Consider the following 14,129-nt stretch of genomic DNA (forward strand, 5'->3'; position numbering starts at 1 on the left):
ACGAGTATAGGCCATGCCCCAGCACGCATCCCTCTGTCCCTTCTCCATCCTACAAGTTGGGAGGTATGATAAATAATGTTTAGAAACAGCGTGCCCCCCCCCCCCCCCCCTCCCTGGCAATAACTAGCCCCGGGCTCATTGAGCCGGTCCAGGGTGCAGAAACACAGGGAGGAAATTAAATGGGGTCCCCTTTTTATTTCTATAACCAGCACCAGGCTCTTGGCCCGGTTCTGGCTCCAAAAATACAGGGAACAAAAGGAGTAGGGATCCCCCGTATTTTAGCAACCAGCACCAGGCTCAAACAGCCAGCGTTGTCATGCCATAGCTGGGGGACACTCTCTACATAAGGTCTCCCAGCTGGTCAGCCTGGGACGGGGGAGTGGGGACCCCCAAATAAAGGGGTGCCCCCCTCCAGGCGAACCCTGGCCAGCGATAAATGAACAATAATAATTCTTTCCTCTTCCACATCCCTATTAATAATCCCACAGATCTTTCTGCTTCTAAATGTCTCTCCCTGTCTTCCTCCCCGAACCTTACTCAATGGCTTTATCGACCTCTAGTGGCCACACGAAGTATTGCCCTGATCATTTTACACCATGTGATGTCTCCAACTGCCCCTAATCCTTTTTCACACTTGATTATTTCCAATCCCCATCTCCTGTCTTTCCAGCGTTGACGAGGCTACATCCCCCTATTACTCTACCTGTGCCTCTGCACTTGTCTATTTCCAATCCCCATCTCCTGTCTTTCCAGCATTGACGAGGCTACATCCCCCTATTACTCTACCCGTGCCTCTGCACTTGACATTGACACTCATGTGGTTACTCTCAGCCTCCAACTGCCATCACCCGATGACTTAGCGCCAACACCAGAGTCACTGGAGAAATGATCATTCGTTCTCTATGACTTCATGTTCTTCTCTTACATCTCCACAATCTCGCACAAGGATCTGATCTACTCCCAATCCTCCTCCTTCGCCACCCGCTTGTCACCTCCATCTTCCCCCTCATCCCCTCTCCCCTCATAGGCCTAAATGTAGCAGCTTTTGTTATCTACAAATGATCAGATACCTGTCAGAAGAGGAAGAGCAGGAGATGGGTTTTATGCAGATATATCCTAATGTTGACCACCCTTTAGTTTTTCTGGCTCACCATGGATGATGGAGAGCACTCTATCACAGATTATTATTCTCCACCTGCCCCCTGGTCTCCATTCCCTTCCAACTCCTCTGCACCCTCTCTCTCGATGCCCACATCTTATACAGTTTATTCCCCACCTTGCTCACCGGTTTATCCTCTCTGTTTCCAAACTGTCCTCTCCTTCTTTCAACACAACTTGTCTCTAGAGCAGGGCTGGGCAATTGCGGCCCTCCAGATGTTGATGAACTACACATCCCAGGATGCTTTGCATTGGTTTTGCTATGTGGCCATGCTGAAACTGATGCAAGGCATGCTGGGATGTGTAGTTCATCAACATCTGGAGGGCCGCAATTGCCCAGCCCTGCTCTAGAGTAACCCTCTTTTAAGGTTCTCTTCTTCTCTAACAACCAGCATCTTTTATTCCACCATCTGTCCTTATTTCTTTGCTCCCGTGTCCTCCTGGACCTTTCAGTCTGGTTCTGCTTGCTTCACTGCACTCAAAGTGTCCATATCTAGGTCACCAATGACTTTATTGCCACTAAATCTAAGGGTGACTTTTCCATTGTCGTTCATCTTGGCCTTGATTACAGCTCCTATATTTCACATATCACCCGTTCTTGGGCTCTGTGACACTGCCCTCTCATCAGAGGCAGAACTCTGGGAGACAATGGAGTCATAAGCCACCGGGCACCTGCTCCCAAGGGGGCACCTCTCCTCCCCTGTGAGTTTGAATTAGCTAATTGAAAGCTGCTGATATGGCTTCTGTGGCTGACTCTCCCTCCTAGCAGGACCATAGACGTCACACTCTTTATTCTAAACATAATATCCATAACATACATACACGCATACATATATTTATATAAGATGGTGTGTGTGTGTGTGTTTGTGTGTGTGTATGTTGGGGGGGGCACCAATGTTTATCTTGCCTCCTGGCAACTGGGACGAACTTACACCACTGCCTCTCATAGTGGTTCTACTAGCTTTCCAACCACTCTATAACTACATCCATCTCTACTTCAGGCTGTCTCACACCCCTGTTGGTGTTCCCCATGACTCTGTCCTTGGGGCCTTCTCTCTACACCTCCTCTCAGGATGACCATAGCAGTTCCTTATACTATGTCTATTCTGATGATAATCAAATCTACCTTCCCCTGTCTTATCCCCTTCCATACTTTTTCTAATCTCCAGTTGTCTCTCTTCGAGGAAAAAGTCTCAGTGTTTTCATATACTCGAGAAGTCTAAGACTGAGCTTACTGTGTTTCCATTTCCCTCCTACTGTATCTCTCTCTTGCTGTTGCCAATAAAGGTCTCTTCTCCAGTCCACTGCCCTGGAGTCCTCTGTACTCTTTCCTCTCCATCATTTCCCACATTAATGGCTACAGTATCTCTCACTTGTGCAGCAACTTCCCTAGAACCCATCCCTTTCTCACCTGTGAGGCTACCAAATCCAATCTTCATGCCCCTATAAATTCTGTAACCTCCTACTCTGTGGTATTCCAATTCCCCCAATGATTGTCCTCTCTTGCTATCCTGCTTTCATGTGATCTCTTATCAGCTTTAACCCTCACCGTCTCCCCGTCCAATACAGAATGCAGTTCTGTACATCTCATCCTAGTCTTCAATGCTCTTCTTTGTACTACATCTCTAACCTCATCCCAGTCCACTCTTTCTATGACTGTGGCCTGGCCTCTGTGCTTCTCCCCTCCTCTGGAATTCACCCCCCACCCTATGAGACTATCTACCAACTCCAAACACAAACGTACCAGTTGCTAAAAACCTATTGGCGCTCCTCACCTTCTCAGTTGTTTGCCCTCCTGCCTCTTTCACCCCAAACTTACCTCCTAGTTAGACTCAGCGAGGACCTTCCTCCACCTGTACTTAGCAAACATTAATAATGACCCCAGTGCGCTGCTGTTTAGGGTAGTTGGCAATGACCCTCCCCAACGCATGCTTTATTGCTACTCAGAAAATCGACTTGTATAATGGTTTTGCCTTATGCCCTTATCCATTTTTGTACTCTTCATATTGAAGTGGTGGCTCTTTTAGTGTAACTGTTCCTCGCTATGGGGCTATGGACACTAGGTGGCCCCATATAAAAAAAAAAGAATAAAAGTAACAACGTGCATCTCTCCTCCATACTGTGCTAAACATAATGACCATTATAGAGTAATCGCCAGGTGATTCTGCTCCACCCTAGAGAATAGAGCTCAGCTCTGGGACTCACCTCCCCGAAGCCACCTTTTCCCAGGACTCTGTACTGGCGGAAGGTGTTCTTGGTCACTGGCTGCCTAGAAGAAAAGTCAGTCATCAGTAGAGCCCCCCCGCTAGCAAATACCATCATGGCAGTGCCAGGGGAGAGGGAGATGGTAGAACTGGTGGAATCAGCATTACATGTATGGATATTCCATGTGACCTTTGTGTGTTGGGTCACTTACCTCTCCAGCCATTTCCACTGCAGGAAGCGGTCGTAGTACATACTCTCCAGGTAACATTGGAAGGGTTCTCGGCTCAGGAAATCAAACACAGCTCTATCTCGCAGAGAGAAGAAGGAGCATTTCACTGACTAGAATATCATTCTTTGGTCACAGATATCGGCCGGGACACGGGTCTCATCTTCCAGCAATACCAGATATGCCGATACTCTACATGTTCCATTGTACAGACACACACCCTATGGGGGAAGTTGGCAACCCTGGTATATTACCCTGAGTAGATTATAGCTCATTGTGTGGACGGTGAAGGTGACAGTCGTACTTACGGGTAATAAGTCCCCTGAGGAAATGACACTTACTTTGCACAGTGACAAAAGATCTCTTTGTACGGGCTGATCTCCAGTTTCTCCTCCATTTGGTGGACAATATCTTGTCCAACTTCAGAGACATAAACTGGTGACTAGAGAAGAGAACAGCATATAACACGCGTCCCAACAGGGCAACATTAATCTTGTACCATAAACATTTGTCTCATCCCGTCTTGAGTTTTCTGTAGATGAGCAAACTTAGGCTAGCGTATGTTTCCCACCTCCTGTCCAGTTCACCCTACCCCCCCCCCCCCATGTCCAACTCAAACCCTACCTCCTGCTAATTTCATTCCCCACCTCCTGCCCAGCTCATTCCCCACCTCCTGCCCAGCTCATTCCACATCTCCAGTCCTGCTCATATCCCATATCCTATACAGTTTTTTCCCCACCTAAGAGTGACTGGTGGTAAGGATCTATGTCCCAGATTCTCATTAGTATACACAACAGTCATGTATATATGTTTTATTTGTGTGAACATTTCCCAGAACTCCCAGTCCAGTCTAACCTGAGTACAGTGGCTGATGACTCCCTGTAACTTACCTCTGGGGTGAGGTATTTTAGAATTATTTCTCTTCCCTTTTCTCCTAGTTTTTCATCTGGCGTAACTTCATACTCTGCCTGGAGAAGGATAGAACGGATGAGATGTACTGGGGGGAGATGAGGTGTCTGTGCAACCTGTGCTACACAAGTAACAGAATGATACAATGGGTAAAGGCAACAGGATAAAAATGGTAAAATGGACAAGAAGAGCAAAAGAGTTGATAGGTGGTAAGAGATGAACAATGAAATGGGCTGGAGATGACGCAAGGTGGTACAAGAGATATTCTGGGGACTGAATAGATGGTAATAGTTATTATTGGGGCAGGAAGATAATAAGAAAGTATCAAAGGGCATGATGGATGAAAAGAAGGAGAAGCATCTTTGTGAGCAGATGACTGGAAGATGGGTAAGAGATGCTTCGCAGACAAAGGATGGTCAAGCTGATGGAAAATTACATGACACCGACCCGTTAGGAGTTGTTAAGGGCCTACAAGGAGAACACGGCTAATGGTATCCACAATGAGGAGTAAGGTCCCAAAGAATGCCAGATCTCACAGCATATGACCAACTATTGATGGTCCCAATGAAAGGTTCGCCTGTAGAACATAGCTTTTAGTTGGGCAGCCATGGACCTACTTGACCTATTAACTGTCCCCAATAGTTGTGGTTCATATAAATATATCTTTATATGAAGTCAGACCCCACTGTCAGTGGCTTTATTAGGTATTGCTGCAGACTAAATTGGTTTATAAAGAGTGAGGGAACGGGAAATACCAAGAGAACCGGGGATTTTGGGGAATATTGTGAAGTTAGACACCACCAGACCGCTCACTACCACTACAAGGACCTCGTGAGAAGCTCAGTGTTCATCCATCAAGATCTTGCCATAGACCACATTCCTAATGGGTATTGTCATAATGAGGAAGAGATGAGTCTCCGTGGGGGAGAAGGGTAGGGGGTGGTAAATGGGAAAGGAGATGATGTGCGGAAATGGACGCATTGGAGAATCCTGGTGTGCTAGGAGATGAAGATTTGGGTATAATACAGTACATGTGGTGCACCCTGAAATGACAAACACCAATATAGGAGCAATCCTGTCCGCCAGCAAATTCAATGTAACGCTTTATCATACCACAGCATCCAGGAAGTGGATCAGACACTCGAGCTCCGGCTGGGCCTCACAGAACTGCCGGAACAGGAATCTGCCGATAGGCTGCTTCTCACACAGATTGTAATAGTCCTTCTCTGCAAAACAATCACTCAATGGTCACATATATCGTAGACAGATAAATAAATGGGGGTTTATGACTTTTACTGCCCATAGATGAGAAGGTTAAACTTTAACATGGGATTCTATGGACCCAATCAGCTGTGGAGTTCCCCCGGAGCCCGCAGCTGATTGGCTGGGGGAGGACCCAGTATTTGATGTCACCAACCAATCCCCTAGTTTGGGAGAGGTGTAAACACACTTGGGGCTTCTCCAGTATGTTATGGTATCGGGACAGAGGTTTATTTGTTTTTTTTTTAACCCCTGGATGCTGCATGGACCAAAGAGGACGCGATCTACACCAGTTTTCTTGGTGAGTATCATTTACTTCCACAGGTACTGTACACTATGGCTTCTACTGGAGAAGAGAACGGGCCTACGGTGGAACCTAAAGGTAAGTATATTTGAGTGATTGTAGTATGAATTAAAGTTTTATTGTTCTAAAGGTGTCTGTGTGTCTCTTATTTGACTATTGGTTAAGTTGTGGAACTACAAGAACCAGCGGGTACTTTAATGCCTCACATGCTGGAACTTATGGTTCTCCAAGTCCCTGCATTTTAGGAGGTTTGCTAAGACCTGAAGTTCCACAGATTAACCTAATAGTTTATTCATCTATTTTTGCACCGTAATATCAAGCCCGGTGCCCACCGCCCAGGGACACCAGGGACAGCCCTGGTCTTCAGCCTGGGTAGGGGGATGCCTGGAGGGGGGGGGGGGGGCTGACCGTTCAGTGATTAATGCTTTGGCCAGGGGAACTTATATAAAAAGGGCTGATTGTCAAAATGCGGGCGGCCCCTAGTTATTTTGTCCCCCCATATTTTGGGAACCAGGACCCGCCCATGAGCCTGGTGCTGGATATAGAAATATGAAGGGACCCCAACTTGTTTGCCCCCTGTATTTCTACAACCAGGACCAGCTGGAAGAGCCTGGGCTGGTTATAGCCGAGTGGGGGGAACCCACGCCATTTAAAAACATTTTTTTATTCTTTTAGTTTTTTTCTCAGGGCAGCATTGCACGAATCAGCATTCCCTACGAAATTGGAAAATACCAATCAGGTAAATACTGTAGGTCAGATTAGTAAATTTGCCCTATTCACGTATTGGTATTTTTGCCGGAATACGGACGATGCTAGTCTTATCAATTTATACACGTGATCGTCTGTATCCCAGGATGTTCGTAAATTTTCCCCCAAAACGCTCTCCAGCAGCACTTTATGTCCTCAAAATAACTGTCTGTTCCTGGCTCTCACCCTTCCCCTCCTAGCTCTCGCCTTTCCCCTCCTAGCTCTCGCCCTTCCCCTTCTAGCTCTCGCCCTTCCCCTCCTAGCTCTCACCCTTTCCCTCCTAGCTCTCACCCTTTCCCTTCCTAGCTCTCACCCTTTCCCCGTCGAGCTCTCGCCCCTTTCCCCTCCGAGATCTCGCCCTTCCCCTCTTAGCTCTCACTCTCCCCCTCCTAGCTCCCGCTCTCCCCCTCCTAGCTCTCGCCCTTACCCTCCGAGCTCTCGCCCTTACCCTCCGAGCTCTCGCCCTTACCCTCCTAGCTCTCGCCCTTACCCTCCTAGCTCTCGCCCTTCTCCTCCTAGCTCTCACTCTCCCCCTCCTAGCTCTCGCTCTCCCCCTCCTAGCTCTCGCCCTTACCCTCCGAGCTCTCGCCCTTACCCTCCGAGCTCTCGCCCTTACCCTCCTAGCTCTCGCCCTTACCCTCCGAGCTCTCGCCCTTACCCTCCGAGCTCTTGCCCTTCCCCTCCCCTTACCCTACTCCGCACCTCGGCCCCCAGTGTAAGAGGCCAGGATGGAGGCCACGTGGGGATGGAACTCATGGAGCGGGTATTTACAGCCCCCCTACTCCGCACCTCGCCCCCAGTGTAAGAGGCCAGGATGGAGGCCACGTGGGGATGGAACTCATGGAGCGGGTATTTACAGCCCCCTACTCCGCACCTCGGCTCCCAGTGTAAGAGGCCAGGATGGAGGCCACATGGGGATGGAACTCATGGAGCGGGTATTTACAGCCCCCCTACTCCGCACCTCGGCCCCCAGTGTAAGAGGCCAGGATGGAGGCCACGTGGGGATGGAACTCATGGAGCGGGTATTTACAGCCCACCTGCTCCGCACCTCGGCCCCCAGTGTAAGAGGTCAGGATGGAGGCCACGTGGGGATGGAACTCATGGAGCGGGTATTTACAGCCCACCTGCTCCGCACCTCGGCCCCCAGTGTAAGAGGTCAGGATGGAGGCCACATGAGGATGGAACTCATGGAGCGGGTATTTACAGCCCCCCTACTCCGCACCTCGGCCCCCAGTGTAAGAGGCCAGGATGGAGGCCACATGAGGATTGAACTCATGGAGCGGGTATTTACAGCCCCCCTACTCCGCACCTCGGCCCCCAGTGTAAGAGGCCAGGATGGAGGCCACGTGGGGATGGAACTCATGGAGCGGGTATTTACAGCCCACCTGCTCCGCACCTCGGCCCCCAGTGTAAGAGGCCATGATGGAGGCCACGTGGGGATGGAACTCATGGAGCGGGTATTTACAGCCCACCTGCTCCGCACCTCGGCCCCCAGTGTAAGAGGTCAGGATGGAGGCCACGTGGGGATGGAACTCATGGAGCGAGTATTTACAGCCCACCTGCTCCGCACCTCGGCCCCCAGTGTAAGAGGCCATGATGGAGGCCACGTGGGGATGGAACTCATGGAGCGGGTATTTACAGCCCACCTGCTCCGCACCTCGGCCCCCAGTGTAAGAGGTCAGGATGGAGGCCACGTGGGGATGGAACTCATGGAGCGGGTATTTACAGCCCCCCTACTCCGCACCTCGGCCCCAGTGTAAGAGGTCAGGATGGAGGCCACGTGGGGATGGAACTCATGGAGCGGGTATTTACAGCCCACCTGCTCCGCACCTCGGCCCCCAGTGTAAGAGGCCATGATGGAGGCCACGTGGGGATGGAACTCATGGAGCGGGTATTTACAGCCCACCTGCTCCGCACCTCGGCCCCCAGTGTAAGAGGTCAGGATGGAGGCCACGTGGGGATGGAACTCATGGAGCGGGTATTTACAGCCCCCTACTCCGCACCTCGGCCCCCAGTGTAAGAGGCCAGGATGGAGGCCACGTGGGGATGGAACTCATGGAGCGGGTATTTACAGCCCACCTGCTCCGCACCTCGGCCCCCAGTGTAAGAGGTCAGGATGGAGGCCACGTGGGGATGGAACTCATGGAGCGGGTATTTACAGCCCACCTGCTCCGCACCTCGGCCCCCAGTGTAAGAGGTCAGGATGGAGGCCACGTGGGGATGGAACTCATGGAGCGGGTATTTACAGCCCCCTACTCCGCACCTCGGCCCCCAGTGTAAGAGGTCAGGATGGAGGCCACGTGGGGATGGAACTCATGGAGCGGGTATTTACAGCCCCCTACTCCGCACCTCGGCCCCCAGTGTAAGAGGCCAGGATGGAGGCCACATGGGGATGGAACTCATGGAGCGGGTATTTACAGCCCCCTACTCCGCACCTCGGCCCCCAGTGTAAGAGGTCAGGATGGAGGCCACGTGGGGATGGAACTCATGGAGCGGGTATTTACAGCCCCCTACTCCGCACCTCGGCCCCCAGTGTAAGAGGCCAGGATGGAGGCCACGTGGGGATGGAACTCATGGAGCGGGTATTTACAGCCCACCTGCTCCGCACCTCGGCCCCCAGTGTAAGAGGTCAGGATGGAGGCCACGTGGGGATGGAACTCATGGAGCGGGTATTTACAGCCCACCTGCTCCGCACCTCGGCCCCCAGTGTAAGAGGTCAGGATGGAGGCCACGTGGGGATGGAACTCATGGAGCGGGTATTTACAGCCCCCTACTCCGCACCTCGGCCCCCAGTGTAAGAGGCCAGGATGGAGGCCACGTGGGGATGGAACTCATGGAGCGGGTATTTACAGCCCACCTGCTCCGCACCTCGGCCCCCAGTGTAAGAGGCCAGGATGGAGGCCACGTGGGGATGGAACTCATGGAGCGGGTATTTACAGCCCACCTGCTCCGCACCTCGGCCCCCAGTGTAAGAGGTCAGGATGGAGGCCACGTGGGGATGGAACTCATGGAGCGGGTATTTACAGCCCCCTACTCCGCACCTCGGCCCCCAGTGTAAGAGGTCAGGATGGAGGCCACGTGGGGATGGAACTCATGGAGCGGGTATTTACAGCCCCCTACTCCGCACCTCGGCCCCCAGTGTAAGAGGCCAGGATGGAGGCCACATGGGGATGGAACTCATGGAGCGGGTATTTACAGCCCCCTACTCCGCACCTCGGCCCCCAGTGTAAGAGGTCAGGATGGAGGCCACGTGGGGATGGAACTCATGGAGCGGGTATTTACAGCCCCCTACTCCGCACCTCGGCCCCCAGTGTAAGAGGCCAGGATGGAGGCCACGTGGGGATGGAACTCATGGAGCGGGTATTTACAGCCCCCTACTCCGCACCTCGGCCCCCAGTGTAAGAGGTCAGGATGGAGGCCACATGAGGATGGAACTCATGGAGCGGGTATTTACAGCCCCCCTACTCCGCACCTCGGCCCCCAGTGTAAGAGGCCAGGATGGAGGCCACATGAGGATTGAACTCATGGAGCGGGTATTTACAGCCCCCCTACTCCGCACCTCGGCCCCCAGTGTAAGAGGCCAGGATGGAGGCCACGTGGGGATGGAACTCATGGAGCGGGTATTTACAGCCCACCTGCTCCGCACCTCGGCCCCCAGTGTAAGAGGCCATGATGGAGGCCACGTGGGGATGGAACTCATGGAGCGGGTATTTACAGCCCACCTGCTCCGCACCTCGGCCCCCAGTGTAAGAGGTCAGGATGGAGGCCACGTGGGGATGGAACTCATGGAGCGAGTATTTACAGCCCACCTGCTCCGCACCTCGGCCCCCAGTGTAAGAGGCCATGATGGAGGCCACGTGGGGATGGAACTCATGGAGCGGGTATTTACAGCCCACCTGCTCCGCACCTCGGCCCCCAGTGTAAGAGGTCAGGATGGAGGCCACGTGGGGATGGAACTCATGGAGCGGGTATTTACAGCCCCCCTACTCCGCACCTCGGCCCCAGTGTAAGAGGTCAGGATGGAGGCCACGTGGGGATGGAACTCATGGAGCGGGTATTTACAGCCCACCTGCTCCGCACCTCGGCCCCCAGTGTAAGAGGCCATGATGGAGGCCACGTGGGGATGGAACTCATGGAGCGGGTATTTACAGCCCACCTGCTCCGCACCTCGGCCCCCAGTGTAAGAGGTCAGGATGGAGGCCACGTGGGGATGGAACTCATGGAGCGGGTATTTACAGCCCCCTACTCCGCACCTCGGCCCCCAGTGTAAGAGGCCAGGATGGAGGCCACGTGGGGATGGAACTCATGGAGCGGGTATTTACAGCCCACCTGCTCCGCACCTCGGCCCCCAGTGTAAGAGGTCAGGATGGAGGCCACGTGGGGATGGAACTCATGGAGCGGGTATTTACAGCCCACCTGCTCCGCACCTCGGCCCCCAGTGTAAGAGGTCAGGATGGAGGCCACGTGGGGATGGAACTCATGGAGCGGGTATTTACAGCCCCCCTACTCCGCACCTCGGCCCCCAGTGTAAGAGGTCAGGATGGAGGCCACGTGGGGATGGAACTCATGGAGCGGGTATTTACAGCCCCCTACTCCGCACCTCGGCCCCCAGTGTAAGAGGCCAGGATGGAGGCCACATGGGGATGGAACTCATGGAGCGGGTATTTACAGCCCCCTACTCCGCACCTCGGCCCCCAGTGTAAGAGGTCAGGATGGAGGCCACGTGGGGATGGAACTCATGGAGCGGGTATTTACAGCCCCCTACTCCGCACCTCGGCCCCCAGTGTAAGAGGCCAGGATGGAGGCCACGTGGGGATGGAACTCATGGAGCGGGTATTTACAGCCCACCTGCTCCGCACCTCGGCCCCCAGTGTAAGAGGTCAGGATGGAGGCCACGTGGGGATGGAACTCATGGAGCGGGTATTTACAGCCCACCTGCTCCGCACCTCGGCCCCCAGTGTAAGAGGTCAGGATGGAGGCCACGTGGGGATGGAACTCATGGAGCGGGTATTTACAGCCCCCTACTCCGCACCTCGGCCCCCAGTGTAAGAGGCCAGGATGGAGGCCACGTGGGGATGGAACTCATGGAGCGGGTATTTACAGCCCACCTGCTCCGCACCTCGGCCCCCAGTGTAAGAGGCCAGGATGGAGGCCACGTGGGGATGGAACTCATGGAGCGGGTATTTACAGCCCACCTGCTCCGCACCTCGGCCCCCAGTGTAAGAGGTCAGGATGGAGGCCACGTGGGGATGGAACTCATGGAGCGGGTATTTACAGCCCCCTACTCCGCACCTCGGCCCCCAGTGTAAGAGGTCAGGATGGAGGCCACGTGGGGATGGAACTCATGGAGCGGGTATTTACAGCCCCCTACTCCGCACCTCGGCCCCCAGTGTAAGAGGCCAGGATGGAGGCCACATGGGGATGGAACTCATGGAGCGGGTATTTACAGCCCCCTACTCCGCACCTCGGCCCCCAGTGTAAGAGGTCAGGATGGAGGCCACGTGGGGATGGAACTCATGGAGCGGGTATTTACAGCCCCCTACTCCGCACCTCGGCCCCCAGTGTAAGAGGCCAGGATGGAGGCCACGTGGGGATGGAACTCATGGAGCGGGTATTTACAGCCCACCTGCTCCGCACCTCGGCCCCCAGTGTAAGAGGTCAGGATGGAGGCCACGTGGGGATGGAACTCATGGAGCGGGTATTTACAGCCCACCTGCTCCGCACCTCGGCCCCCAGTGTAAGAGGTCAGGATGGAGGCCACGTGGGGATGGAACTCATGGAGCGGGTATTTACAGCCCCCTACTCCGCACCTCGGCCCCCAGTGTAAGAGGCCAGGATGAAGGCCACGTGGGGATGGAACTCATGGAGCGGGTATTTACAGCCCACCTGCTCCGCACCTCGGCCCCCAGTGTAAGAGGCCAGGATGGAGGCCACGTGGGGATGGAACTCATGGAGCGGGTATTTACAGCCCACCTGCTCCGCACCTCGGCCCCCAGTGTAAGAGGTCAGGATGGAGGCCACGTGGGGATGGAACTCATGGAGCGGGTATTTACAGCCCCCTACTCCGCACCTCGGCCCCCAGTGTAAGAGGTCAGGATGGAGGCCACGTGGGGATGGAACTCATGGAGCGGGTATTTACAGCCCCCTACTCCGCACCTCGGCCCCCAGTGTAAGAGGCCAGGATGGAGGCCACATGGGGATGGAACTCATGGAGCGGGTATTTACAGCCCCCTACTCCGCACCTCGGCCCCCAGTGTAAGAGGTCAGGATGGAGGCCACGTGGGGATGGAACTCATGGAGCGGGTATTTACAGCCCCCTACTCCGCACCTCGGCCCCCAGTGTAAGAGGCCAGGATGGAGGCCACGTGGGGATGGAACTCATGGAGCGGGTATTTACAGCCCACCTGCTCCGCACCTCGGCCCCCAGTGTAAGAGGTCAGGATGGAGGCCACGTGGGGATGGAACTCATGGAGCGGGTATTTACAGCCCACCTGCTCCGCACCTCGGCCCCCAGTGTAAGAGGTCAGGATGGAGGCCACGTGGGGATGGAACTCATGGAGCGGGTATTTACAGCCCCCTACTCCGCACCTCGGCCCCCAGTGTAAGAGGCCAGGATGGAGGCCACGTGGGGATGGAACTCATGGAGCGGGTATTTACAGCCCACCTGCTCCGCACCTCGGCCCCCAGTGTAAGAGGCCAGGATGGAGGCCACGTGGAGATGGAACTCGTGGAGCGGGTATTTACAGTTCCCCCCCTACTCCGCACCTCGGCCCCCAGTGTAAGAGGCCAGGATGGAGGCCACGTGGGGATGGAACTCATGGAGCGGGTATTTACAGCCCCACCTGCTCCGCACCTCGGCCCCCAGTGTAAGAGGTCAGGATGGAGGCCACGTGGGGATGGAACTCATGGAGCGGGTATTTACAGCCCACCTGCTCCGCACCTCGGCCCCCAGTGTAAGAGGCCAGGATGGAGGCCACGTGGGGATGGAACTCATGGAGCGGGTATTTACAGCCCACCTGCTCCGCACCTCGGCCCCCAGTGTAAGAGGTCAGGATGGAGGCCACGTGGGGATGGAACTCATGGAGCGGGTATTTACAGCCCCCCTGCTCCGCACCTCGGCCCCCAGTGTAAGAGGTCAGGATGGAGGCCACGTGGGGATGGAACTCATGGAGCGGGTATTTACAGCCCCCCTACTCCGCACCTCGGCCCCCAGTGTAAGAGGTCAGGATGGAGGCCACGTGGGGATGGAACTCGTGGAGCGGGTATTTACAGCCCCCTACTCCGCACCTCGGCCCCCAGTGTAAGAGGTCAGGATGGAGG

The 14,129-nt window shown here is 54.5% G+C and overlaps 1 protein-coding gene across 2 annotated transcripts in view; it reads right to left on the minus strand.

Annotated features, from left to right (window-relative positions):
• GRK5 (G protein-coupled receptor kinase 5) overlaps nt 1-14,129 on the minus strand; it is a 149,813-nt gene that overhangs the window by 43,068 nt on the left and 92,616 nt on the right. For both annotated transcript variants that reach the window (XM_083149924.1, XM_083149925.1), the window contains exons 3-7: nt 5,612-5,724; nt 4,480-4,557; nt 3,931-4,031; nt 3,575-3,667; nt 3,364-3,427 (exon numbers count right to left, since the gene is read on the minus strand). In XM_083149924.1, the coding sequence (XP_083006050.1) occupies nt 3,364-3,427; nt 3,575-3,667; nt 3,931-4,031; nt 4,480-4,557; nt 5,612-5,724 (449 nt within the window). The remainder of the gene's footprint in view (nt 1-3,363; nt 3,428-3,574; nt 3,668-3,930; nt 4,032-4,479; nt 4,558-5,611; nt 5,725-14,129) is intronic.

The sequence above is a fragment of the Crinia signifera genome, chromosome 6 (genome assembly GCF_055691185.1).
Source record: "Crinia signifera chromosome 6, ASM5569118v1, whole genome shotgun sequence".
Taxonomy (NCBI): Eukaryota; Metazoa; Chordata; class Amphibia; order Anura; family Myobatrachidae; genus Crinia; species Crinia signifera.